Source organism: Rhinolophus hipposideros (genome assembly GCF_964194185.1).
Source record: "Rhinolophus hipposideros genome assembly, chromosome: 9".
Lineage (NCBI taxonomy): Eukaryota > Metazoa > Chordata > Mammalia > Chiroptera > Rhinolophidae > Rhinolophus > Rhinolophus hipposideros.
This window is the reverse complement of record NC_138055.1, coordinates 68,990-95,919: the sequence shown is the minus strand read 5'-3', so window position 1 is coordinate 95,919 and position 26,930 is coordinate 68,990. Positions and strand designations below refer to the sequence as shown.

The following is a 26,930-nucleotide window of genomic DNA, read 5'->3' as shown; positions in this document are numbered from 1 at the left end:
GGCTGTCCGTGTGGGGTTCCTGTCAGTCCTCTGTCAGCCTGAGCGCCCTGTGTCACCATAGACGTCCCTCTCCTTATTGGGGCGTCTCTGTGTCGCGGGCGCTGGTGTCACTGGGGTTCTGTGTGTTTGAAGGACCCTGTCCCATTACGGAGTTTCCTAGAATGAAGGGGTTCCTATGTCACTTCTGGGACTTCACTGGAAAACCTGTGCTCTGTGGGGACCCTGTGCCAGTGTGGGTGATATCGGTGACAGTTCTGTGGGCATCTGTGTGTTCCCAGGGCTTCTGTCACCGGGGCTGCCTCTGTTCCCGGGGGCTGCTGTGCCTCGACAGCTTCCTGTCCTTGTGGGGTTCTCGGTCATCATGGGGGTCCTGCCTTTGTGGGTGCCTAAGGAAGAAGTGGTTGTGAGGGTCAGCTCTCCTTGGTGCATCTTGTGGCCTAATCGCCGGCCGTAGCACAGTGACCCTGAGCTCTTGGCAGTGGCCCCTGGGGTGGGCGACTGAGCAAGGACTGGGTTGGGTTTCAGAGGTGGGAGGAGAGGGGTCACCTGTGAGAGCAGGAGCAGGACTGTGGCCCCTGCCTCTGCTTCCTGTCCCCCCTCGAGTGTGTCCATCTGTGTGTCTCTCTGTCCCCCACATGCCCATCCTGTGCTGTGCCCATCTGTTCATTTCTCTTCAGTGTGGATCCCAAAATCTTTCCAGGGAAAAAGCCAGGAGGATGAGGGAAGGGAAGGGGAGGGGAGGGTAAAGGATAGAAAGGGGGTGAGGGGGGTTGGGCAGAACCAGAGCCTGAGGTGGTGGTGGGGTCCCCACTGCCCTGACAGGCTGTCTGGCTTCTGTCCCCCAGTGCTCAGCATTGGGGAGGGCGGTTTCTGGGAGGGAACCGTGAAGGGCCGCACAGGCTGGTTCCCGGCTGACTGCGTGCAGGAAGTGCAGATGAGACAGTACGACACGCGGCATGGTGAGTGACCCCACAGTCCCTGGGCTCCGTGGGGACACTGCCCTCCCTGCTCCCCTTGGGCTGCCTGGACCTAAAGACACGTGCATATTCAGAGAAAAGACTAGGGTAAACTCAAACACACATTCCAAGTGGCCGCAAACTTGCGTGCATGACACATGGCGCTCATACCCCCTGCACATACTTACAGACACTTCACGGCAATGGGGACACGCGTGTCTGGACCTGCATCTGTGATCACACACGTGCCTTCCAGTGGCCGTGCGCCCCGTAGAGTCCTCATAGATATACTGGGTGCTTGGAGAGTGTGATTCCTGCATGGCTGGCAGACAAGTAAAGAGGTCACTATGAGAAAAGAGGCGTCTTTCCAAAGTGGACAGATTGTCCAAGAGGGCAGTGCAGGGAGGCCTGGGTCAGCCAAGAGGAAATGAGGCCAGTTGGGCCTGGAGAGGCAGGATGGTCTGAGGGCAGCAGGTAGGGATGGCCTTGGCATCCAGGAGGGACCCCTCTGGGTGTTGGGATCTGAGGTGATCGTGCCAGTGGAAAGGAGTGGCCAGTCCTTTTAAGGCCAGCTGCATGTCTGGGGCACACCCTTGCAACGAACACTCGGGGGGTGGAGGCACCCAGACACATGCGCATCACTTCTGGCCCAGAATGCTGGTGGGACGAGGGAGCCTCCTCTTGAGTGGTCACCAGTGGCATCTCTGGACCAAGGTTGCGCTGTCCGTCCCTGTGCACAGAGCTTGGGCCCAGGCTCACGGTGTTCCCTTAAGCTGGATTGAGAGTTTCCTAAAGGGAGCCTAACCCTGTGTGGCCTGGACCCCTGCCCTGTGTGGAGCGTGGCAGAGGGGTCTTCCAGATCTGTGGAGTTGGGAGTAGGCTCTGTGCTCCCCCAGGTGGGCAGTGAGGGTTCTGGTTTGAGAACTGGATGTCTGTAGGGGCACTTGGACCCGAGTCTGAGGCTGGGGAGCATGTGAGGGAGGTCTGGACTGGAATCAGAGTTTGAGAAGAGCAGGTGTTTGTTAGGTGTTTGACATGGGCTGGTCCCTGCCTAGGGAGCAGGGATCACAGAGGCTGCCTCTGCCTAGGGAGGGACAGGCACGCACAGTGGTCACAGCAGATGCGCTTGTACGTGGTGGTCATGGAGGCGTGTGAATGTGAGCTCTGGGCTGCCCAAGGAGGCAGAGAGGGCTTCAGAGCAGAGGCTTCTGAGCTGAGCCTGGGCGAGTCACTGGGAGCCCTCCAGTGCCCCGTGCCCCAGCTGGGGGCACAGCCGTTTGCTAGGGTGTGACTGTTTTCTCTCTGTGTGCCCAGCAGGCCAGGCACCTGGTGTGGTTTGAAGCGCTTTACATGTCGGAGTGCACTCCCCCCAGTAGGTCCGGCAGGGATTGATGCTGGTCCATTTCTAGGAGAGCAGGTCCCATGGCTTAAGGGGTAGAGTCTTGCTTGTGAGGTCAGCAGTGGCCGCAGGATCTGTGCTGTGGCCGCCAGTTCTTGTCCTCTGCATGAATGAGTCCGTGTGTGCAGTGAGGGTGTCAGGGCTGAGCCAGAGCATGAGGCGGGTCTGGTGGCCGTGGGTACGGGGAGGATGGTGGCACTGAAGTTTGTGAGTGTCTGAGGACATGGGGGTGCTGTGCTGATTTCCAGGTGGGTGTAAAGGCCCAGGCAGGGCAGAGTGAGTGGGTGCAGGGGGCGAGCAGGGGAGGGGGATGCAGGGTAACCTGGGGAAGGGGCTGTAGGCCTCTGGGCAATTGCAGGGCTCCTAGATGGGGGTGGCTCTGGGGTTCGTCGCCTGAGACAGTGTCAGAAGGTACCTGGGTAGAAAGGAACATTTCATGGGTGGAGGCTGCCTGCTGGGAAGGGGCGGGAGTCACCTCTGTCCTCAGCTGCAGGCTGGGCCTGCCAGCCGCTCTGGGCAGAGTCTCTGAGCTGGGACCCATGGCCTGACTTCTGCCAGAGGCCAGAGGGCAGCCTAGGAATGGGAACCGGCTTCCAACAGGCCCAGATCCAAAGAAAGATCTGTTTCTGAGATGAATGGGGATAGAGGGACTTAGAGGCCAAGGAAGGGACACCGTGCCAGCACGTGTGGGCAAGGCTGATGCCCAGGGTCAGCAGAGAGCGTGCCTCCCACAGCCCGTCTGGAGTATGAGGGGTGAAGGGGCAGCTGCCAGCAGAGAGGGTTGAGCTGTGAGGGGAGGACCTGTGAGGCGGAGCCGTGAACATTCTGGAGGCTGGTTTGTGGGGCCCTGGGAAGCTGCAGCTGTGGCGGCGTCCTTCCCCCCTTTCTCCTTTCCTCCCTCCCTCCTTCCTTCCCTCCCTCCCTCCCTCTGTCTCTTTCCAGTACTTGGGGGTCATGCTGTGTGTTTTTACTTCAGCTGACTTTTATGTGTCTGATTAATGAAACTGGAAAATGAATTTGTGTTATGTAATAAATACAATTTGTTTGGTCGACAAAATCTAAAAATGGGCTGCTAGAACTGTGGAGTTGGGGGGTCACTGTGCAGGCAGGTGCCGGGAACATTTCTGGAGTTGGTCCACGTGGAGAATGGCGTGCTGGAGGCAGGAGGGGTCTGCTGCCTGACCTGTGCGGTGCTGAGGCCTGGCCTGTTCTGGCCTTGGGTGGCAAGAGATGGGCGTGTTGCAGAGGGTCTCGGTCACCATGGGCCGTGTATGGGAAGAGGACAGAAGAGCACAGAGGGACGCTGGGAGGGTGCCCAGGTGATGGAATTACAGCCCATCAGAACCTAGGCGACCCTCCAAGGTGAATTTTCCTACTCTAAGCAGAGGCTCAAAGGGGACTGTTGACTTACTGAGACTCACACAAGTTTATTGTCAGGGTCCTGAAATCCAGACCAGTACTTTTCCTGACATTGGTGTCTCCTGATATTCCAGGACCAATTTCTTCTTTCCACCCAGCCACTGCTCTATCTACTCTTACACCCATCCATCCTTTGACTTACCTACCATCCCACCATCCATCCATCCACCCATATGTTCTCCATCCATCCATCCATCCACTTATCTATCCATCCATCCATCCATCAATACACTTGTCCTTCCATCCACCCACCCATCCACCCACCCATCTACCTACCCATCCCCTACCCACCCATCTATCCACCCACCTATCCATCCATCCATCCACCCACCCACGCATTCATCCATCTACCCACCCACCCACCCACGCACCCACCCACCATCCATCCATCCACCCATCTTTCCATCCATCTATCCATCCACCTACCTACACACCCATCCATCCACCCATCTATCCATCAATCCACCCACCCACATACCCACCCACGCATTCACTCATCCATATGCCCACCCACCCACTCATGTACCCACCCACCCATGTCCATCAAACCACTCAGTCCTATCCATCTGTTTACCCATCTACTACCCTTTGGCCCCTGCTCTCTTTCCCTCCATCTATCTCATTTCATCCATCTTTCATATATCTACCCATCCACCACTCACCCAGCCAGTTGTCCACCCATCTGTCCATCCAGTTAGCATTTGGACTGTCTGTTATGTGCTAGGTGCTGTGCTAGGTGCTAGGATCACCGAAATAAGTGAGATGTGGTCCTTACCCGCAAGGAGCTCACAGGTCATCAGAAATTATAGGTTCTGTTTGATCTCGTTTCATCCCACTCTGCCTCGCTCCCTCTGCTCTAGCTGGGCAAACTGCTCACTGTCCCCCAAATACCCCAAGCCGACACCTGTGTGTGTGCTTTGTCCTGAGCTCCCCACTCCCAGGAAGCCCTGCACTCACATGACCCATGGCTGCTCACTCACTGAGACTCACACAACTTTATTGGCAGGGTCCTGAAATCCAGACCAGTACTTTTCCTGGCATTGGTGTATCCTGATGTTGTCAGGTGTCAAAGGCTATGCCTTTGCTCAATTCTGTCTTCCTGGGGAGGCCTTCATGTGACCCCTAGAACTGTAAACTTCTCTGTACCCCTGGCCTGCGTTTTACCAGAACCAGCATTTGACAGGTTAGGTGGGTACCTGTTTCTTGTCTCTATTTGCTCTCTGTTCGAATAGATTGTAAACGCCATAGGGTCGGTCGGGGTTTTCTTCTGTTCTCTGCTGGATTCTCAGAGCCAAAAATAAACAATGCCTGGTGTGTAGTAGGAGCTCAATAAATAATTGTTGAATGAATTAATCTTGAGAAATGCTAAAATGATAGCGAATGAGGGAGGAGCTAAGGGATGAAATGTGAGGTGATAGGAGCCATCTCGGGGTCTCTCGAGGTCCTGGAGAACCAGAGAAATGAGTGTGTGGGCAGTAAGGGCAGTGGCTGGAGGTGTGGATTAGAACCTGCAGGCTCGTAGGTGATGCCAGGGGTGGGACAGCAGGCACACAGCTGGCCAGCTCTGTGGTGGCTGTGAGGGAATTTGAGATCAGATGGGACTACTCTGGGATGCGGTGACCTCAGGGAAGGGGACCCAGCCCCCATACCTGAACCCCTTGTGCACTCAGAGGCAGGGTCTGGAGCAGGAGACCCCAGGAGATAGACCATCAGTGGGCTGTTGTGAGGGGTTCAGTGAAGACACAATGCCACCTCCATGCCAGTGTTATAGTGTGACATGGGCACAGGACTGGTCACACACAGGCACATGTGTGAGCACAGAACTTCTATACAACTGCGGGCCACACACACATGCATGCACATGTCTTCTTTGCTCGTGGTGCTGGGGCTTCTGGCTCTCTGTGGATGGCCTTGGCCTTGTCCAGTCTGCCCTGCGCATCGAATGGAGGTGAGCCACAGCCCCCGCCCCATCCTGGACCCTGAGCCCAGGGGCCAGACCTCCCACGTGGTCCCCTCAGCCCTCTTACCTAGGGCCTCTGAGCCCAGGACCCCGTTCATGTGGCACAACCAGGCCAGGAGTGTGTTTGTGGGCAGAGGCTGGTGACCAGTATGGTAAGGGGCACTTCAGGCCACTTGGAGTACGTGACCCTCCACTACCAACTGCACTCCCTCCAGAAACCCGGGAGGACCGGACAAAGCGACTTTTCCGCCATTATACGGTGGGCTCCTATGACAGCCTCACCTCACACAGGTACTGGTGGGCAGCTGGGCGTGCATGGGAATGTCAGACATGGAGGGAGACCTGGGGTGGAGAGCCCCGAGGGTGGAGGGGTGGTCCAGCTCAATCCAAGGGCAACGCCCTGGGCTGGGACCTGCCTGTGGCATCCTGTGGGGCACACGTGGCTGTCAGCCTGGCCAGCCGTGCTCTCTGGCAGGTTTCTCCTCACCCCGCCCTGCTTTCCTCCGTCAGCGATTATGTCATTGACGACAAGGTGGCTGTCCTGCAGAAACGGGACCACGAGGGGTTTGGTTTCGTGCTCCGGGGGGCCAAAGGTAATGAAGGTTTCGGGAGCAGCGTGACCGTGTGGGGCTGGGATGTCAAACACACAGGAAAACTGCTGAAAGCTGCTGGGGCGTCTTCTCTGTGTCCCCTCTGGCCGGCCCCTCTGCCCTCCTCCCCGCCTCACCCCTGCCCTCCTCCCCGCCTCACCCCTGCCCTCCTCCCCGCCTCACCCCTGCCCTCCTCCCCGCCTCACCCCTGCCCTCCTCCCCGCCTCACCCCTGCCCTCCTCCCCGCCTCACCCCTGCCCTCCTCCCCGCCTCACCCCTGCCCGGCCCGTGTCCCTGGCATCCACCTTACCCCGTCTCCCCGCGCCCCTGCCTCGCCCCTGCCTCTCGCGTCACACTTCGCCGGGCACTTGTACTTGCCCCGCCATTCCTTGCCCCTCTGCTGTGTTCTCGGTCTGGAACGTCTGCATACAAGGCAGTGATTTTCTCCTTACGGATTTCCGGGACCTCTGCTGAGGCTGAGGGAGGGCGTCACCGAGTGGGGGGCCGTGGGAGGCGCGGGGGAGTCTCTCCAGGATGCGGCCCAGAGTCCCAGGCGGTCTCTTCTCGAGCCCCCGCCTGCTGCTCCCAGCCTCAGGTCACTTTGTCCCAGTTGTCGTCTGTTCAGCATGTAAACCCCTCGTGGGAGGTTGCTGCGTGGCAGCCGCCTGCACCTGGACACGGTGGGGAAGCACCTCCCTAAGTGCCGCCCCCGCCCCGCAGCGGAGACCCCCATCGAGGAGTTCACGCCCACGCCGGCCTTCCCCGCGCTCCAGTACCTCGAGTCCGTGGACGTGGAGGGCGTGGCCTGGAGGGCCGGGCTGCGCACGGGAGACTTCCTCATCGAGGTGAGGCTCCCGCTGTGCGGCCAGGCGGGGCGCCCCGAGGACGCACCTGGGCCGCCGCTCGCCACACACCTGTCTGTGTGTCCCAGGTGAACGGGGTGAACGTGGTGAAGGTTGGCCACAAGCAGGTGGTGGCGCTGATCCGCCAGGGTGGGAACCGTCTTGTCATGAAGGTTGTGTCGGTGACAAGGAAGCCGGAAGAAGATGGGGCTCGGCGCAGAGGTGAGGGGTCAGGCTTCAGACCTCTGTGCTCTCTGGCTCCTGACCTTAGACCTTTGACCCCAGGCCAATGTTCCTCTGCCCACCCCCTGACCCCAGACCCCAGACGGCTGACATCAGATGCCCGAACCTAGGCGAACGCCCTGTCGGCCTGGTGCCTTTCCAGCCCCTGGTGTTGGACTGCTGACCCCGGCCCCCAGCCTCTGACCCCTGACCCCTGACCCCAGGTTGGCCCTCCTCAGATCCCCGCCCGCTCCTTCCTGGTGTCCCCCCAGCCCCTGGTGTGGCAGAGCCCTCCTTCCCTGCACTGCCAGCAGCTGCCTGGAGGCCGGGGTTGCCATAGCAACTGTGAGGTTGACGCTGCCTTCCGCTCATTGTCGGAGGGAAGGGGGAGGCGGCACCTGAGGGAACAGGAAGAGCGTCTTCTCCCCGCGATGTCTCGGGCCTGCCTGGGCTCGGGAGGCTTTGCCGGGCCCGCCCGCCCAGGCCGGGGCCTGGCTGACCACACCCCGGTCCCCTGAGGGCAGTGGCCCCCAGGGCCCGGCGGAGCCCCGAGCAGCAGGAGCCCAGCCTGCCGGGCCCCTCCCCGCCCCCCCATGGCTCTGGCGCCCCTCGCTCAGCCTGTGGAGCCGACCGGGTGGGCGCTCGGCCTGGAGCTGCCCGGCGCCGGGACCCCTGCTGGGCGCCCGGCCACCTGCCACGGCCTGCGCTGGCCGGCCTGGCCCCTCGCACGCCCGAGCGCCCGGCGCCATGAAGAAGTTTGCGTCCAGTCGCAGCCTGAACAAGATGCTGGCCCAGTGCGACTCGTCCTCGCGGGAGTACGAGGAGATCCAGGCGGTGGAGCGCAAGTGGCACCTGCAGCTGGCCGCCCCGCGCTGCCCGCTGCTGGACAGGAGGTCCAAGGCCTCCCTCTTCTTTGCAGCCCCGCAGCCCCCGAAGAGGGCCCCCAGCACCACGCTGACCCTGCGCTCCAAGTCCATGACAGCCGAGCTCGAGGAACTGGGTGAGCTGCGGGGGCGGGCGGCGGGCACACGGCCGGGGTGGGCGGCCAGGCGCGGGGAGCTGGCGCCGCGGCCAGGCCGAGTCGGGAGGAAGGACGGACGGACAGACGAATGACGGGTCACAGGTAATTGGGTGGGTGCTGCAGTGGTGGGAGGAGGGCGGGTGTCGGTGGGGTGAGGGTCAGGGGGCTGGAGATGGGCTGTGGGACAATCAGGACTGATGGGCAGGGCCTGGCCCACCCGTGTCTGCATGCGTGTGCACGTGCTGCCCGTGGCTCTCCAGTCTGACTTCACGCCTTCATTTCATCCAAGTAAGAAAAGAGCAGGAGGAGGGCCCTGCGCTCTGTGTGGCACTGGCTGTGGCATTTGGCATTTGCTTTACCCTCTCAGCACCTGCTTGACCATGAGCAAGCAGGTGGTCACAGTGGGCTGCTGACCCCTTAGGGCCCTGTGAGTGTCACTGGCACAGGGATGGGACAGGCCCTCGTGAGCTGCAGCAGGCACACGAGTGTGTCAGGCTTGGACAGGCACGTGTGGGCACAGCCGCAGCGACTAACAGTGGCCTCATCGGGCGTGTCTCCATATACATGCCTGTTAATAGCCTGATCATAGGTATGTGCAGATATATGACATGTCCTGACATACATGACCGTGAGCATGTCCCAACACACGTGACTGTTCATGTGCTCTGTCCTTCTATACTTGAAACCCAGTCCTAGTCCCAGACTTTGCTCTGCTTCAGCCATAGAAGGAAGGCTGACACCAGTCCTGGGCTGAGCTCTGACCTAGTCCTGGCCACAGAAAGGCCCTGAGCCTGGTTCCAGACTGAGCCACAACACAGCCATAGAAAGGACCCCTACCTGCCCCCTAAAATTATTCCTGAGCTTACTCATGGACCTAGCCCTGACCCTGGTCCTTGGCTGAGCCCTGACCTTGTCCTGGCCACAGGCTGAGCCTCCCCTCTTTGAAGCAGATATGCCTGACTGCGCTTTTGTTTAATGTGGAGGACAGCTACCAACATTAACTGGGCTGACACGGGCAGGATTGTCTACTGAATAGAATAAAAATTTAAAAACTTATTGCCAACTCCAAACAAAGGAAGAAGAATTCCCCAGGTTTCAAAAATGAGAGAAATTAGAGCCAAGAGAGTGAGAGGAAGCTGGTGCTTCTGTATTTCAGGGCAGGACCTCGAGTCTAAGGTCTGGGGGTTGGGGTTCTGATGCCCCATAAAGCCGAGAGATGTGATTGTGGACCCATGAGAGGTGAGAGCTGGAATCAAGCTCAAGAAGTGGAGTTAGCATCAATAGAACTGGAAATCATAAGACAATATGAAAAAGACAAAATAAGGTGCTTAAATATGAAATCTAAGAGAAATAACAGAACTCATAAAGAAAGAACAGGACAATACCAAAAAAAAAAAAAAAAGTAAAAGCTAATTTTAAAAGGATCCCTAAAGAATTGTTATTGAAACAACAAAAGGTGAAAACGTGTAACCACTGAAGTTAAAAAATCTGTGTCTGGGATAAATAGGATTCCTCTGCTGCAGTGTGACTAGTTGTTCCACAGACCCAGTAGTGAAAAATAGGAATTAGAAGACAAATGTGCGGAGATTACTCAAAAAAAGCAGAGAAAGATAAGGAGACGCAAAAGAGCAAGTTGGCAATAAGGGGTATGGAGGACAGGTGAGAAAATCCCAGCCTAATGGGAGTCCCAGACGGGAAGAATTAAAAGGTTGGGAAAGAGGTGATGTTTGAAGAGGAAACGGCTAAGAATTTACTGAAAAGGATGTGAGGCTCCAGTGTGAAGAAGGGTAAGTCCCAAGGGAGGAAATAAAAAAACGAGTGTTCATCTGGAATTTCACAGTACAACTTCACAACATCGTACACAAAAGCAATCGTAATTGCCAGCGAAAGCCGGCTGACTTAGAGAGGATGGTTATGCGGACAGCAGACTTGTCACCAGGACAGTAGATCCTAGGAGACAATGGAACAATGACTGCAAAGACTGATGTGAAAATGCTTCTCTACCTGGTGGGCAGTTCTGCAGGTAGCTAAGCCCACTTGTTCACAAGTGAGGGAGAGAAGCTAGCGCACTTCAGACCCCAGGGTCACAAGGGTCTAAGGCTTGTCACTGGGAGCTGATGCCTCACTCTGATGGACCCATCCTGCTAGGCAGCTGGGCCTGGTGGGGGAGTCCCCTGCCAGAGGCCATCATACCCCCACGCTCAGAAGGGACGAAGAGGGGTTGGGCAGCCTGGGTCTGTAACCAGGGACCCAGGGCCTCTGGGCTGCTGCTGTCTGAAGAAACTGGTGAGCAGCTGCGCCGCCTCCTCCTCTGCCCTGTCGGTGTCCCCTCTGCTGCCGCGTGGCTCTCGTCTTCAGGGGCTCAGTCTTGGACCTCAGGTCAGCATCATCGTCACCGGCTCTTCCTGAGCAGAGCGCGGAAGGATGACGAGGGGACAGCTTAGCACAGAGCCTCCTTCCTGCTGAGCCAGGTCACAGTTTGGTTGAAGCTGGGCACTGGCTCGCCGTTGCTCCACTGAGGGGTGGGGAGCCACTCCCACGCCCAGGGGACAGCCCACTTGCCAACCTTCTTGAGAAACACCTGGTTTGAGGTAGCCAGGCCACATAAGGATTTCCCCACGTTCCTAAGGCAGCCCACCATCCAGCGTTTGCACCTTTAAATATAGAAATGAGACATGCTGCCTCATTGCTGTGTCAGGTGCGTGTCACTGTCGAGAGCTAGTGGAATATTCAGGGTCCTGTAGTCTAGAGAGAAGATGGCCTCAACAGCTGGAAAGAAAAGTGTGATGACAGAAAAACCAGGTGGCAAGGGTGGCTGCTTGCCACTGACAAGGTCGGGGAGAAGCACAGTCCTGCAGGGGACAGGAGGGAAGGGCCCCTGGGGCAGGATGGTGTGAGCAGAGGTGGCGCCCGTAAAATGCAGGGTTGAGGAGGCTGGCAGAAATGGGAAGGAGAGGAAGGGTCCCTGAGGGAGGGTCCGGGCAGGGACCCTTCTGACACAGGTGGCAGGAGGAGGAGGGCAGAGCACGCCCAGTGCCCTCCTACATTGTGGTGCCTTTGGTCACCACGTGCTCACCTACTCAGCTTCAACAAGGGTGCGCTGGGCTGCAGAGGTCAGTGGGGACCCAGGCCAGGGTCCGAAGCCCCTTCTGTGCGTCTGCTTTCCCATGATAAACCTGGAACTTCTGGGTCCCTTTATCTTTTGTGATGAGAATGTCAGGATGGCTGCCATGCCAGTGTGTAGTCTAACTGGCCGCGGCCTGGTGAACACAGGACCCTGCCCTTTGTCAGAAACACTGCACAGAAGGCCCCAGAGTGACCGGGGAAGCCATCAGTGGCCTCAGAACTTGGTTTTTGTGGGCTTTGCCTTTCCTCTAAAAAATTTGAACTGAATATGGTTTAGTTGTGCATGGATGTCTCCATATGTGTGTGTATGCGTGTGGATGTGCATGTGCACCTGTGGCTATACATGTGTGTGCACGTGTTGGACTGGGCATACACATGTAGACGTGTGATGTGCACAGATGTGTGCACGTGTTGGAGTGGGCGTGCGTGTCTGCATGTGTGCACGTGCACAAGTGTGTGTGAGCATGTGTGCACATGTGAGTGGACTGCAGAAGCGTGTGTGTGCACACACAAAAACACATTCCCTGCTTGTGGTTGTTTCCATCTTGTATTTCAAGCCGTGTACCAACTTGGCATTGGGGTGTATTTGCCACTCGTGGTCTGATGGGGGGTGTGTAGGTTTGGGGCTGTGGGGATCTGGGAGGTCCTGGTGGTTGGGAGGGCTGGGGAAGGGGGCCGGGCGCTGAGGGACGAAGCCTGCCTCTTACCCCCTTTGCTCTGTTTCTTGATTCCAAGCCTCCATTCGGAGAAGGAAAGGGGGTGAGTCACCTGCTGTGTCCCCAGAGCCCCAGCTTCGCCTGACCCCATCCAGGGAAGTGCTGGTGTGTGAGAGGTTCCAGCTGCAGTCCCGGTGGTCTGGGAGCTTGGGTTGTACCCTCTTGGTGACCTTCTCCCTGGGATCTGGTGGGGGCACAGTAGGACCTGGAGAGAGACAGGGAGTTCCCAGGGATGTGGCCACCTGGGGATGTGACAGTGAGGCTCAGTCATGGTCCCTGGGGCTCAGCGGCTGGTGGAAGCCTGGAGCCGGGGAGGGGGTCCAGAGAGCTTAGCTGTGGCACTTGTTTGTGGAACATGGTGACCGTGGAAGGCGGCAACGGCTGGTGGGCGCGGGAGTGTCAGGTGCTTGACTTGCCCTGTGTTGCTTCCTGCTGCCGCTGCTCTGGGGCCCCCTCTGCCTGGTGTCAGGTCTATTTCGGAGTCAAGCCCAGTGTGAACAGTCCCTTCCGAGCAGGAGCCTGGGCCCCACAGCCCTGCCCAACATTGTCCGGACTTGTCTTCAGCACCTCTCGCTCCTTCCTTCAGGCCTCAGCCCCCAAGTCCTCCGAGGCTCCTACCCGTGTGTCCACCCTGGTCGCCAGCATCCATATGGGGACAGAGTCTGGGCCTGGACCCGGGTCCAGCACTTGGGGCCTGGCCTCGACCAGCCTCGTCCACCTCCTGCACAGGAGTCTGGGCCAGACAGAAGCCCGGGGTGATTGCAGTCCCTCCTTTGTCCATGTGCCTGGTGCCCATGCGTCCCTCCCTCTGAGGCCCGCCGGGCGCTGTTTAGCTCGTCTTGCAGCCCATGCTCTCCTGCACGACCTGCAGCCCTGTGAGTTCTGTCCCACGTGAAGTGCTTTCCCTAGTGTCTTTTCAGGCATTAAAACCAATGACGAGGTCTCCCTCTAGGGACACTTGGCTGCACACCTTTGAGGCTGGCACACAAGCTATTTCTGGAACACACTGGCTTTGTCCTCAGCTCATTAGCGGGTCTCCCAGGGTGCTGTACTGTGGCCTGCACGCTTCCCCCAGGGTAGGGGCAGTGACAGGCGAGTCTCCGCCCCGTAGGCCCTCGCCCCCTCTTGTTGAGACAGTGGGTCTGCCTGTGCGCAGACACGTCGTGTCCTGACAGCTGTGTTCGTGAGGCAGGTGCCCAGACCTGCTTCCCAATGGGCTTCACTTTCTCCTCTAAGTGTCTAAAGAGCTTGTTTCAGAAGGTATTCCCTGATTCTGTTGGGGGTTGGTGTTGCCCTCACTGGCTTGTAGCCTTCAGAGTTCTCGGTTCTTTCTTCCTTGAAAACAATTCTCATCCGGCCTGGGCACTGCTGCGCCACCCCCACCCCCACAAGGTCGCTGTGTCGGATCTCTGCCAAGTTCTGGGCCCAGAGACACAGCCTCTGACTGCACAGCTCAGGTGAGCTGGTGCCCCGAGACCCGTGGGCGTGTTGCCTGCATGCCAGTCTGATGTCTTCATCTTGGGCCTGTGATCCCGGCACTCAGTCTCCTAGCGCTTCTTGGGTAGAATGGGGGCGGTGGCACTGTCTTCATGTGGCTGCCGTGGGCGGAGAGCACAGGATCCCAGTAGCGCTCTGTAACCCGGAAGTCAACAAGGACTTAACAGGTGGTGCTGGTGACCTTGGCTTCCAAAGGGCAGTCACTTCATTACAAATCAAGGACCCTCTATTGCACGAACCTGTCTTGCCCTTGGTCCCGGGCCCGGGGGCTTGGAGATGGGCTGGATGGACACGTGTTGCTGGTGCGCTGGAGCGTGTTGCGCTCCTGTGCTCAGGCCCCAGGGAAGGGCACCAGCTGTTTGGGACTGGAGGCCTGCAGGCACTGGGGTCGGGAGCGGCCGTGTCCGGCAGGCACAGCTGTAGCATTCGTTTGTCGGTGCCGATTCTCATGACACTTATGCCTGTTCCATCAGATGAGGAAACAATGTCACAGAGATGTTAGGCCAGGACAGTCAGCGTACGCGGTGGGTCTGGTCTGGGCCTCCCGCTACTCAGAGGAGTTTATTTCCTCCCCACAGCAGCTGCTGGGCAGGTGGCAGTGGCCGTCCACAGTTCTCCCACATGGAGACTGAAGGGACAGGGTGAGCTGACACGTGCCGCCAGGGTTGGCACAGCCCCTAAGAGTTGGCAAGGGCTTTGGGGTCTGGATCCTGACTGACGGGGGGAGTGGGCGAGGCTGCTGAGGGTCAGTGTGGCAGCCAGGTGGACACTGAAGCTGCGCCCCATGTGCTGGAGCCGAGTGGACCCACCCCAGTCATCCAACCAGAGCTGAGAGCTTTCAGACACATGTTTGGTTAGCAAAATTACCAAGTCATGTTAATGATTAAAAACTGCTTTTAAAAGCATCAAACTGCTTTAATTTAAAAACAGAAAAGCTTTATAAATAATGGATTTGAGAGGCTGGCTGAGTCTGGTCTTCCTGCCCCTCCCCGACCGCTTCCCAAGGGGCCAGCGGAAGCCCCTCAGCCTTTACCCCCTTATCCTCTTCTCGGTCCCCCCATCCTGGATGAAGGTTCTGTGGCCTGGTCTGCGCAGAGCCTGTGTTGGGGCCCTAGCGGGGCGCTGCGCAGTTTGCAGTTCCTCCGTCTTATTCATGTCTTTTGTGGGCTTCGGCTGTACATTGGGGCCCGTCCTGGTGTAGTGGGACACACTGTCGTGCCCTGTGCTGAGGACAGAAATGAAAGGCACGGGAAACGGTGATCCTCAGCAAGACCTGGGCTTGCAACTGCCCTGCCCCAGTCCTCCAATGGTCAGTCAGGCTTTTCCTGGATGGGTCCGTGGGGTCCCATGGAGCCTCCCTGAGGACGCAGAGGCGGGCTGGAACGGGGTCCGCATTCTGTTGTGTGAGGGGCTTGGATGCCTGGGGCCCGAGGATTCTGAGCTGGGCCCCAGGGGCCTCGGCAGCTCGGGGCGGACGCAGCGGTGTGGCTGCAGGGCAGCGGTGGGCTCCAGGTCCTGGCGGCTGAGACAGCGCCTCCTTGGCTGTGCAGAGAAACTGGACGAGGTCCTGGCGGCTGCCGCAGAGCCCACACTGAGGCCAGACATCGCGGACGCCGACTCGAGAGCTGCTACCGTCAAACAGCGGCCCACCAGCCGGAGGATCACGCCGGCGGAGATCAGCGTGAGCCGCCTGGGGGGCGGGCGTGGGTGGGTGGGGGGGGACGCTGGGCGGGGCACTCTCTGGGGCGGGGTCCGTCTTTTGTACCCCATTCCAGGTCTCCAGGTGTGCTTGTGAAGGACCCACAGCCTCGCCTGGAGACACTGGGGGCCATCAGCCCCCTGAATGCCCTCAGTTGGACATGCGTTGGGTTCTTTCAGTGCCTCCTGCCTGACGCAGGTTCTGTGCCAGGACCAGCTAGAGCACCCTGTTCATGCCGCATCATGGTGTGCCTGTCCCCCAGCCCACTTCTCCCACGTGGTGCCTCTGAGCTGCTGCCCCAGCCTCAGCAGGTGGTGCCCAGGGCCGGTCTGCTGTGGCCATGGCTGCAGCAGCCCCACACAGCAGTGCCCAGGCCCCACCGGCTGTGCCCCTGCTGTCTGTGCGGGCACCACAGCAGCTGCACCCTTGGAGTTAGTGCATGGGGGTGTGATCTTAGGCTCAGGAAGAGGATGGTGGGGCTGGGTGGGCACCTGGGAGCCCCAGGGCCCTAGGACCTCCTTATACGCTCCCTGACTCCCACAGTCACTGTTTGAACGCCAGGGCCTCCCAGGCCCAGAGAAGCTGCCGGGCTCCCTGCGGAAAGTCATTCCACGGACCAAGTCTGTAGGTATGGCTGGGCTGGGGGCTGCACGCAGTGGGAAGAGTGGGGCGGGGCTGGGCCGGGGGCTGAAGCAGCCGGGAGGAATGAGGTGGAGCTGGGGCGGGAGGACCCTCTGCCTCCCCTCTCTCACCTGGGTTTCCAGTTTACCTCAGAGCCCTGCCTTCCCGGGCCCCAGCCCCAGAATCTCATGTGTTAGTGGACATGAGGTGGGGGTCAGCCTTTCCCCAAACCCAGAAATACTTTCTGAAACACACCCTTGAGTCTCCCCACATACGTCCATCCACCATTCCCCATCCTGTGGACGCTTCCACCCAAGCACTACTACGCTTTCAGTGGTCACCCCATCCACCTGCTCCCATCCTGTGGTCACACCCTCTCATTCCTCCCGCTGACACCAGCATCCCATCCCTGAGTCGTCTGTCTTCTCTCCTGGATGCCTGAGCACATGCCCTGTTTCTGGTTCTAAAACTACCCTCCTCTTGAACCTGTCTGTGTCGCTCAGTACCTCTCCTGTCCTTCACAGCCAGTTTGCTCTGGAGTCACCAGCACTTGCTGTCTCCCATCCCCCACCTGCTCTGCACCTAAAACTGAAATCGCTCTCCCCAGACTCGCCAGGACTCCCCCCCAGGGGACACTTGAGCAGCCCCCCCTTCTGACTCAGTCAGCATTTGACTTTGCTGCTTCCTGGTCTCTGAAACTTCTCCCAGTTCTCCCCTCGGTTCTAGTGAGATCTGCCCAGTTCTTCCCCCACCAGTACGGATCCTTCTCAAGGCCGTGTCCTTAGTCTCTGCCTTCTGCACCTGTTTCCTGGGGACCTCATCACACCCGGCTGCTGTCACGCCCCACACGTGGTCATTTCCTCTCTGACCCTAGGCCTGGCCATCTAACAAGCCCTGCCCACTGCTGATTCCTCTAGGCATCCAGTCCCCCTCACCTGTTCACCTGTCCATCCACCCACAGACCTGTTTGCTTTTCTGTCCATCCGGCCACCTGTCATCCATCCAGCCATGTACACCTCACTCTAGCTGTCATCTGTGAACCAGTAAATGCCCATTCAGCACTTAGTCCAGCTGTGTTATGCTCGCTGCTTCCTGTGATACCAGGAGTAACCCTGCGGAAGTAACACTACTAGTGCCCCCATGTACCGGTGACGGAACAGAGGCAGAGGTCAAATGACTTGCCCAAGGTCACACAGCTGCCTTACCTGTCTTCTGTTCACCTATCTGGCCAACCAGTTGCCCAAACCTCAATGCCTCATTCATCCCAGGCCCCCAGATGATGGGTGCCCACTCTAGGCTGACCCTGGGCCAGGTGTGGGGGCTCAGTTGGGAGAGGTGACCCGTGTGCAGGCAGCTCAGCTCAGCAGTTACATGGTGAGTGTGAAGGAGCATGTACAGGTGGAGATGACTAGGGGCAGCAACCACACTGGGGTGTCATGGAAGCCTGGTGTGAGGGGTGAGCTTAGACATGGAGGAGAAGTGGGGGGGGGTTTCTGAAAGATGATGGGTGAATTGCTGGTAACTGCCATCCATTGTGTGTGGCATGGTCCTTGGGCTTCTGTGGGTCATTTCTGTAGGTGGGAGTGTGGGGACAAAGGTAGATGACACTGCAACTACTTTGGAGCCGAGAGGCACTCTCCCTCCACCCCGACATCCCTGGCCTAAACCCTGGGTGTCCTGCATGGTTTCCTTACTCTCTGCTCCCCAGACAAATCGGGGGTCTGCCTTCTTACCACCTTTGCAACCCAGCCTGGCCTCCGTGTCTCCTGTACCACACAGCTCTGGTCTCATGACCTCTTGCCAGCTCCACCTACTAGTCCATCCCTCTGATCAGATGGGGCCTTGTACAGAGCAGGTAGCACCCTCATCCACCAGCGGACCCTCTGTGGTCTCATTGCTTTGGGGTCTTCTCCTGCTTCCTCCTCATCTGTGTCTGCTCCTTCTGACCTGGTTCTACCAGCACTCACTGTGGCCTACCTGCCCTCATTCTGCCCAGGCCTGTCCCTCAGCCACAGCCAGCCCCAGGACTGACGGGTCCAGACCTAAGTGCATGCCCAACAGGACACGGGCCCTGGTGGGGGTTGCAGCTCTTCCACACTCGTTCCTCCCAGACCTCCTGTGCTTGGGCCATGGGCGAGCTCAGAGGGGCTCGTCTTCAATCCGCCTTGCCCTGACCTGTGCCTACTGCCAACACGAATGTTGATGTCACAGTTCTGGGGCTCCCACCCCTTGTCCTGGCGGTGTGGTCCGGGGCACACGATTCAGTCCTTGAAACCTCAGGATACCTGACCCATAAACATGGGGATCATCTAGAACTTACCTCCAAGGCCACAGCGAGGCTCCCCAAGGGGCTGCACCCACAGGCTGCTCCTGTGTGTGGACGCAGGGCCAGCACCTTGGGCCAGCCCAGCAGGTACGGAGGAAATGGCTCGCTGCTGTGGCCAGGGTAGAGGGCCCCACCCCTCCCCAGATGGCAGCAGGACAGACCCCAGTTCATCCCAAGGCCAGTGACTTGTCCTCACCCCAAGTTAGAGCTTGGCACGCCAGACCTCCTGCAGCCCCCAGGGGCACCGGCCTTCCCTGTGTGGCAGACACACAGGCTGTCGGGAGTTTATCTGCTGCACAGGGTGCAGCCGAGAGAGGCCAGGCACTGCCCTGTGTCTAGTGGGGGTGGAAGGCAGACCTCACGATGATGACAACGACCTCAGCCACGCACCTGGGCCACTTTGGGCTGCTTGGCCCTGTGCTCAGTGGTAATGGTGCCGGTTCACTCATCCCCTGAGATGAGGAAACGGAAGTGCCAGGAGGTTAAAGAACACCACACAGCAAAGCCTCTGCACAAAAGCCCACCCTTGCTGTACTGGGGATCCAAGAGCTCTGTGCAGGACGAGACGCAGAGATGTGGGAGGCCTGGTGACAGCACTGCTGGCCAAAGGAGGAGTGGTTGGGGGCAGGAAAGCTGCGTTGTGGTGAGTTCATAAAAATATAGCCCTGCCCAGAGTGAGGCCAGGTGTAGATGGGAGCCATTCAGCTGTTCTCCCGGACTGGGCCCGGGAGCATACCTGCAGCACAGGTGTCCACGAGGTGTCCTGCCAGGTTCTAGCCAGGCTGCAGGAAGACGGCCCTGAGCACTCCAGCCCTGCTTGCTCAGACCCTAATGACGTCTGAACAAGGCAGGCAGAGTGGGGTTCACTTTAAAAGTCTGTTGTGCCCCCGAGAGAGCCGAGGCTCAGAGGCGCTCAGGACCTGGCTTGGGGCCACACAGCCAATAGGAAGTAAAACTGAACCAAGTTAGGTGGTCAGCCTAAAATGGTCAGTTCCATTTTAATCCTCCTCCTTGTCCTCCCTCCCACGTGACCTTACTGCATGTCAGGGTAACTGCAGTGGCCTCTTGGCAGCCTCTCCTGGTCCTGTCCCAACCACGTGGCTCTGGGCTTCACTGCACCAAACACCCCTCTCCTGGGCGTCCGCTCTCTCCTGCCATAGGCTGGGCTCCACTGGCCACAGTCCTGCAGTCCCCTTACCCACAAAGCATCGCTCCTGCTGTGGGAGAATCCCCCTCGTTTCTGACCATCTCCCTTCCTCCTGCCTCTGGGGGCTGCCAGGCCGTCCAGTGACGCTTGGTCTGCTGGTGGTTCTGCAATATGCTATCTTGGGTGGGAGGCCCTGCACAGGCTCCCCAGCTCTCCTCTGCAATTCCGTCCCCGTCACTGGGGGCTGCCCCTATGCTCGGGTGTCTCCGTTGGGCCCTCTTGACGTCCCGGGGCTTGGGCAGGTCTTGGCCCCAACCTGGGGAGTCAGTTTGGGTCCTTTCTCACAGCCTCCGCTGGTGGGACCCTGTACCCTATAGGTGAACTGGTACCTCCCAAGTTTCGCAAGAACCTTCCTGAACCACCACGGGGATTGGGGCGCAGGTCTTGAGAAGCCAGGGAGGAGCCCAGCCTGGGGGTCTCGCTCAGATCGCCTGCTCCCGGCTCCCCGAGTGCCTCCTGCTCTTCAATCCCAGCCCCCACGCCTGCTCTCATACCGTCCTGCGGGTCGGGCTAGCGTCTCCCTGCTGATTTATAAGGGACGTCCTGGCAACTACTGCGACCGGCAACGCGGCTGCCCTGGGATGGAGTCGCCGCAGGGTCGGCCTCTGCGGAGGGCACGCGCTGGGTTCGGAGGGAGCCCCGGAAGGCACGGGTCCCAGCACCTCGCCGGTCTCACCGGGGCCTCTGTCCGCAGGGGAGGATGAGAAGCTGGCGTCCCTGCTGGAGGGGCGCTTCCCGCGAAGCACGTCCATGCAGGACTCGGCACGAGAGGGCCGCGGCATCCCGCCCCCACCGCAGACCGCGCCCCCGCCCCCGCCCGCCCCCTACTACCTGGACTCGGGGCCGCCCCCCGCCTTCTCGCCGCCGCCCCCGCCGGGCCGCGCCTATGACACGGTGCGCTCCAGCTTCAAGCCCGGCCTGGAAGCGCGCCTGGGCGCGGGGGCCGCGGGCCTGTACGAGTCCGGCGCGCCCCTGGGCCCGCTGCCCTACCCGGAGAGGCAGAAGCGCGCGCGCTCCATGATCATCCTGCAGGACTCGGCGCCCGAGGCGGGCGACGTGCCCCGTCCCCCGCCCGCGGCCACCCCGCCGGAGCGCGCCAAGCGCCGGCCGAGGCCACCGGGCCCCGACAGCCCCTACGCCAACCTGGGCGCCTTCAGCGCCAGCCTCTTCGCGCCATCCAAGCCTCAGCGCCGCAAGAGCCCGCTGGTGAAGCAGCTGCAGGTGGAGGACGCACAGGAGCGCGCGGCCCTGGCCGTGGGCAGCCCGGGCCCGGGCGGCGGCAGCTTCGCCCGCGAGCCCTCCCCGACGCACCGCGGGCCACGGCCGAGCGGCCTCGACTACGGCCCCGGGGACGGCCCCGGGCTCGGGTTTGGCGGCCCGGGCCCCGGCAAGGACCGGCGGCTGGAGGAGCGGCGCCGCTCCACCGTGTTCCTGTCGGTGGGAGCCATCGAGGGCAGCCCCCCCAGCGCCGACCTGCCCTCCCTGCAGCCCTCCCGTTCCATCGACGAGCGCCTCTTGGGCGCCGGCGCCACCGCCGGCCGCGACCTGCTGCTGCCCTCCCCTGTCTCTGCTCTGAAGCCATTGGTCAGCGGTCCAAGCCTTGGGCCTTCCGGCTCCACCTTCATCCACCCACTCACCGGCAAACCCCTGGACCCCAGCTCGCCCCTGGCTCTTGCCCTGGCAGCCCGCGAGCGGGCACTGGCCTCCCAGACGCCCTCCCGGTCCCCGACGCCCGTGCACAGCCCTGACACTGACCGCTCCGGGCCTCTTTTTGTGGACGTTCAAGCCCGCGATGCTGAGCGAGGGGCCCTGGCCTCCCCAGCCTTCTCCCCGAGGAGCCCAGCCTGGGTCCCCGTGCCTGCTCGCAGGGAGCCGGAGAAAGCTCCCCGGGAGGAGCGGAAGTCGCCTGAGGACAAAAAGTCCATGATCCTTAGTGTCCTGGATACGTCCCTGCAGCGGCCAGCCGGCCTCATCGTTGTACATGCCACCAGCAATGGGCAGGGGCCCAGTGGACTGGGGCCCGAAGAGGAGCCCCCCAGCACCCCGGAGCTGGCCCCTGCACCCACACAGTCAGCCGTGGTGGCAGAGCCCCTGCCTAGCCCCCGGGCTCAGCCCCCTGGCAGCACCCCGACAGACGCTGGTCCAGGCCAGGGCAGCTCTGAGGAGGAGCCAGAGCTGGTGTTTGCAGTGAACCTGCCCCCTGCCCAGTTGTCGTCCAGCGACGAGGAGACCAGAGAGGAGCTGGCTCGCATCGGGCTGGTGCCACCCCCCGAAGAGTTTGCCAATGGGGTGCTGCTGGCCACCCCACTGCCCGGCCCAGGCCCCTCACCCAGCACGGTGCCAGGCCCGGCCTCAGGGAAGCCGAGCAGTGAGCCGCCACCCGCCCCTGAGTCTGCAGCCGACTCAGGGGTGGAGGAGGCTGACACGCGCAGCTCTAGCGACCCCCACCTGGAGACCACAAGCACCATCTCCACGGTGTCCAGCATGTCCACCCTGAGCTCCGAGAGCGGGGAGCTCACTGACACCCACACCTCCTTCGCTGATGGACACACTTTTCTACTCGAGAAGCCACCAGTGCCTCCGAAGCCCAAGCTCAAGTCCCCACTGGGGAAGGGGCCGGTGACCTTCAGGGACCCTCTGCTGAAGCAGTCCTCGGACAGTGAGCTCATGGCCCAGCAGCACCACGCCGCCTCTGCCGCTGGGCCTGCTCGTCCTCGCTACCTCTTCCAGAGAAGGTCCAAGCTGTGGGGGGACCCCATGGACAGCCGGGGGCTCCCCGGGTCCGAAGACGACAAACCAACTGTGATCAGTGAGCTCAGCTCCCGCCTGCAGCAGCTGAACAAAGACACGCGCTCCCTGGGGGAGGAACCCGTCGGCGGCCTGGGCGGCCTGCTGGACCCGGCAAAGAAGTCGCCCATCGCGGCAGCTCGGTGAGCAGAGTGGTGAGGGGAGGGTCCTGTCCCACATCCACGGGCCTCCCCTGTCCAGCCATGGCTCTCTCTGTCCCACCCCTCCCTGTCCTCTCCCCGTGCCCCATCCACCTCTCTGTCCTTGATCTGGCCTTGCTGTGTCTGTCTGAGACAGAAGGCGCTCTGGGGTCTCAAACACCAGGGCTTCTGTCCTCTCCGTCCCTGTGGGTGCTGACAGGGAGCTGAGCGCCCATCAGAGACCCAGGCAGGGTGTGAGCCTGGAGGCTGGCCAACCAGGGGTTCCTGCAGCTCCCACTCTCGCTCCCGACCAAAGCTGCCTGCCCGATATGCGTCGTTCTGGGGCCCACTCTGGAGTTGCACCCACTCCCCAACTATTTGGCTTTTCTGTGGTCCTGGGCACTCCCCCCATCCTCCCTGGGGCCTCGTGGCTGCCCTGTGTGGTTGGTGCCACCTTTCTGTAGCTGCCTTCTGCCTCGCTTCCTTTTCCTTTGGGGACCCACGCCAATTTCTACTTTCTGCCCCAGAAACATCACTCTCTCAGCACCGCTTCAGAATCCCTGAAACAGACTCCTGTCTGTGATTTTGAACGTGTGTTAGAAAGCCAATCTCAGATGGAAGTCACACCACCTTTTGGCACCCCATCTGGCCTCCTGCTTTCTCCATACCACCACCCCACCACCCCACAACCCATCTGTCCTGCTCTCCTAACTCCTTCCCAGGGTGGAGACTTGAGAGGACCACACTGTGCCCTGGAAATGGGGGGAGGGGATGGTCTAGCCGGGCAGAAGTTTCCGGAGCCCCTGGGCTGGTCCCTGGAGGACCCCATGCCCAAGGCTCCACCCTCAGAGGGGAACCCTGTACGCTCCATGGATGCTGATGAGAGAGTTGGTTCCTGCCCATGTGTGCTGCTTTGAGGCAGAGCTAGTCACGCCCCTGGCAGGCCTGTCTGCCCTTTCAAACTGCCTTTGCCTTCCGTGCCCGTTAGGCCCCACTTCTGGCTTTGGGGGGAGTGTGTGGGGTGCCACCTCCTGACTCCTTCTTGCTGCCCTGAGGACCCATGTGGAGGGCTCTTTCATATCCACTTGGAAGGCAGAATTTAGGAAGCAGTGAGAGATTTGGCTGTTACTGACGAGGGCTTCTCAGGTCTACCTTCTTCCAGTTAAGGACTCAAAAGATAAGTGGGTGCTGGGGAACCTCACAGAGCCCCTTGAGTGGTCCAGGAGTGCGGCCCTCCAGCTGTCATCCAGGGGCTTATTCTGTGGCCCTTGTCCCTTTTTACCTCTTCCAACTCACAGTTTAGTTCGAAAGCTCTGTTCCCAGTTTTGAAAGAGCCCTTAGAGTGGAAGTTACTGGGTGTGACAAGTGGTGTCCGGTTGGGATGAGCCATCTGAGTCCCAGGTCCCTGTAGGACCAGACCCTGGGGGGGTGGGGGTTCCTGGATCCAGCCTCAGCCAGTCCCCATCCTCTCTGCTTCTGCCCCTGCCAGCCCTCTGTTCCTCTGTGCCCCTTGGTCCTGGTGAAAATTAAAGCCATTTAATGTGGGTAGCACAACACCTGGCACAGTGCAGACCCTCAATAAACGTTTGCTAAACGGACGAAAGAATGACGCTCAGTGCAAGTGCTGTCTTTTGTGATTTGAGGCCTAGGGAGGCGTCTCAGGACAAATGCCACAGGACAGTCACACGTTCAGGGTCACTGGGTGTGGAGCCCCCATAGTCAGGCTCAGGTGAGCCCAGATCTTGTCACTCGCTCTGCTGGCTCCACGGGATGGCTGGGGCAGTCCCAGAGCCGGTGGAGCTGATTACTGGGCAGGCGTCTTCCAGCACGCCCCTGTCTGGACATGCCTTGTGCTGTCGTCTTCAGCATCCCTCCTCTGTCAGGCTGAGGAGTTCTTTGTCCCCTGGCTCTGGGTCGTGCCAGGACCCTGTGCCTGTTCTCCTTCTTGGGCATCAGGCCGGGAAGGGCAAGGCCTTCGCATCCTCCTGGAAAGCAACCCTCTCTCACCGAGTCGTTCCTGCAAAATTCCAGCATCTGACTGGCTTCACATGGTCCCCTGCTTTTCCCTGAACTGGTCACTGTGGTCAGGGAGACAGGGCTGTCAGTGGCCAGGTCTGGGTCACTTGCAGGCACCGGGCACGGGATCAGCCCCCCCAGTGAATCTCCAAGGAAAATTGGGCCCTGTGACCAGAGGTGCCAGGTGCTGGACAGCCTAGAACAGATGTCCCTTGTGACCTGGCCGCACCAAGGTGGGCAACTCACTTCATTCCCTGTTTGGCTTGGGGTCAGATGGCCCTGGGTTGCTGCCCTCAGCAGGTGGCCTCTGAGCTCTGTGATCTTAGACGAGCCACTTGTTCCTCCCTGTGCATGGTGAGGGTCACACGCATTGTGCACAGCTGCGCGGTGGGCGCACTGCTGGAGCGAGTGCCGTCTTTGCCGCCGTGCGTGCCCAGGCCCTCAGCGGCCCCTAGGTTATGATAGAGCGTTCTCGTGCTGGAACCTACACGAGGTTGTCCTGTCAGCCCCTTCATTCTCACAGCCTCACACCCATTCTGTTAGCTGCACAGTCCTATCGTCTCCATTTTCCAGATGACAAAATGGATTCTAACAAGATCCGCCACATCCAGTAAGTGCTGGCGTCTGTCTGACCCCAAGCCCAGCTCTCTGTCCTCTCTCTGCCCACTGTCATCTGGAGCCTCTGTCCTTAACCCCTTCTGGTGACAGACTCTGGGTTTGTGCACAGTGACGCCCTCACAAGACGTGCTCCTTCTGTAGACTGACACTTATTATCAGGCATGTGTAACATGTGCACGCGTGTTGCGAGACCACTGTGTGAGCCGAGCTCTCTGGCTGCCTTTCCGTCTGCTCGTTTCCTTCTGCTGCTGCTCACACTTCCTTCCTCCCGCCCTCAGACCTGGGAGAAACCTCGGCCCTCTGGGGGCCCACTGCCCTCAGGCGGGAGTTGAGCAGGGCTGTGCTACTGAGTCAGCCGTGCCTGTGGCCTTGGTGGCCAGAGCATGGCACTAATCTCTCATTCGGAGACCACAGTGCTACTGCTGCTGCCTTTTCGAGACAGTTTCCTTCCTGGCACTGTTCCTGGCAGAAGCCCCAGGGCAGCTGCCACGGCCACCTGGAGCGTCACACCTCTGAACCTTGTCCCTGGTCCCCATGTGTTCCTTTGATCCTCCAAGACCCGCCCCTGTCCGCCCACCTTCCCCACTGATGGCTCAGCCCAGGCCCTGGTGTCCTCCAGCCACATGTGCTCTGCTGCCTGAGGTCTTTCTGGGCAAGTAGAGCTGCCCGTATGTCACAGATTTGAAGCTCAGTGACTTGTGGAAATGACGGCTCATCTGTACGGGTGCCTTCTTTGGTTTGGGGTGCAAGGTCCAGGGCCTTTGGCTTTTTGGAACATTGACCCCAGACTGCCCATCTGCTCTGAGTTCCGTTTGTCTTCCAGGCCCCATGGTTGTGGCCTGAGGTCACTGTGCCACTCAGTTTTACGGTCTGTCACCTGTGGTTTTATGGGGAAAGGGTCACAGGAAGTAGCTTTGGAAACACACAGGTGCAGCGATTTCCTCCTGCCGTACTTCTCAGTGCCTGCGTGTCTTGGCCTCTGTGGGCTCACGCCTTCTGGATCTCAGGCAGCTTCACTAGTTCGTCTGTCACAGAAGCCCCAACGACACTGCAGAAACCTGGTGACTTGTGTGGGCCTTGTCCTGCTCACATGTTTGTCAGGGACCTGCCTGGAGAAAGCCCCTGTGACCGCGGGCACCTCAAGGCCAGCGGGGCCAGGACCTCAGAAACCTGGACTGACCCTGCTGTGTGTGGCTGGGATGGTGCACTGCGGCCAGGCTGTGCCCTGCCCTTGCAGGTCACACGAAGTTGGGGACACGTGGTGTACCCCCAGGAAATGTGACCAGGGTTTCAGGAGCCCTGAACTCTGCCCAGGCGCAGGAGGGCGCTGCAGAGGGGATGTAGGGAGGTTCTCAGCACACCAAGCGTGGGCCTGGCAGAGGGAATTGAGAAGCAAGCCCCACCCCCGGAGGTCGCTGTGGCACCCACGAGCCTGCAACTCCTTCCGGCCTCCTGCGGAGGACTCAGTTCCCAGGTGACCCAAGGCCTGTGCCTGCACCTCAGGCACCCCTGCGAGTGCCCAGGCAGAGGCCAGGGTCAGAGGCTGGACTTTTCTTGCCCGTTGGTACTGGGGGCCAACAAGTAGTCAAACCTGGGAGTGACATGTCACTTTATTTTTGTTTGATGCATTTGTTCAGCGCAGACTGTGTTCTTGGCTTGGTGTTAGGTACCAGGGTCAAGGAAAACAGTGAGGAAGTGAGGTGACAGGTCCTGAGTGACACTTTAAAGGTCTGGGTCCAAAGGTGGCTGCGGGCTGAGGAGCAGGGCC

The 26,930-nt window shown here is 59.9% G+C and overlaps 1 protein-coding gene across 2 annotated transcripts in view; it reads left to right on the top strand.

Annotated features, from left to right (window-relative positions):
* SHANK3 (SH3 and multiple ankyrin repeat domains 3) overlaps positions 1–26,930 on the top strand; it is a 46,477-nt gene that overhangs the window by 14,290 nt on the left and 5,257 nt on the right. The window contains exons 12-21 of one of the 2 annotated variants that reach the window (XM_081058383.1): positions 846–959; positions 5,950–6,025; positions 6,245–6,327; positions 7,045–7,169; positions 7,256–7,388; positions 8,308–8,388; positions 12,271–12,294; positions 15,299–15,429; positions 15,991–16,075; positions 20,296–22,531. In XM_081058383.1, coding sequence (XP_080914509.1) covers positions 846–959; positions 5,950–6,025; positions 6,245–6,327; positions 7,045–7,169; positions 7,256–7,388; positions 8,308–8,388; positions 12,271–12,294; positions 15,299–15,429; positions 15,991–16,075; positions 20,296–22,531 — 3,088 coding nt within the window. The remainder of the gene's footprint in view (positions 1–845; positions 960–5,949; positions 6,026–6,244; positions 6,328–7,044; positions 7,170–7,255; positions 7,389–8,307; positions 8,389–12,270; positions 12,295–15,298; positions 15,430–15,990; positions 16,076–20,295; positions 22,532–26,930) is intronic. The other variant, XM_081058384.1, reaches the window with a different exon arrangement.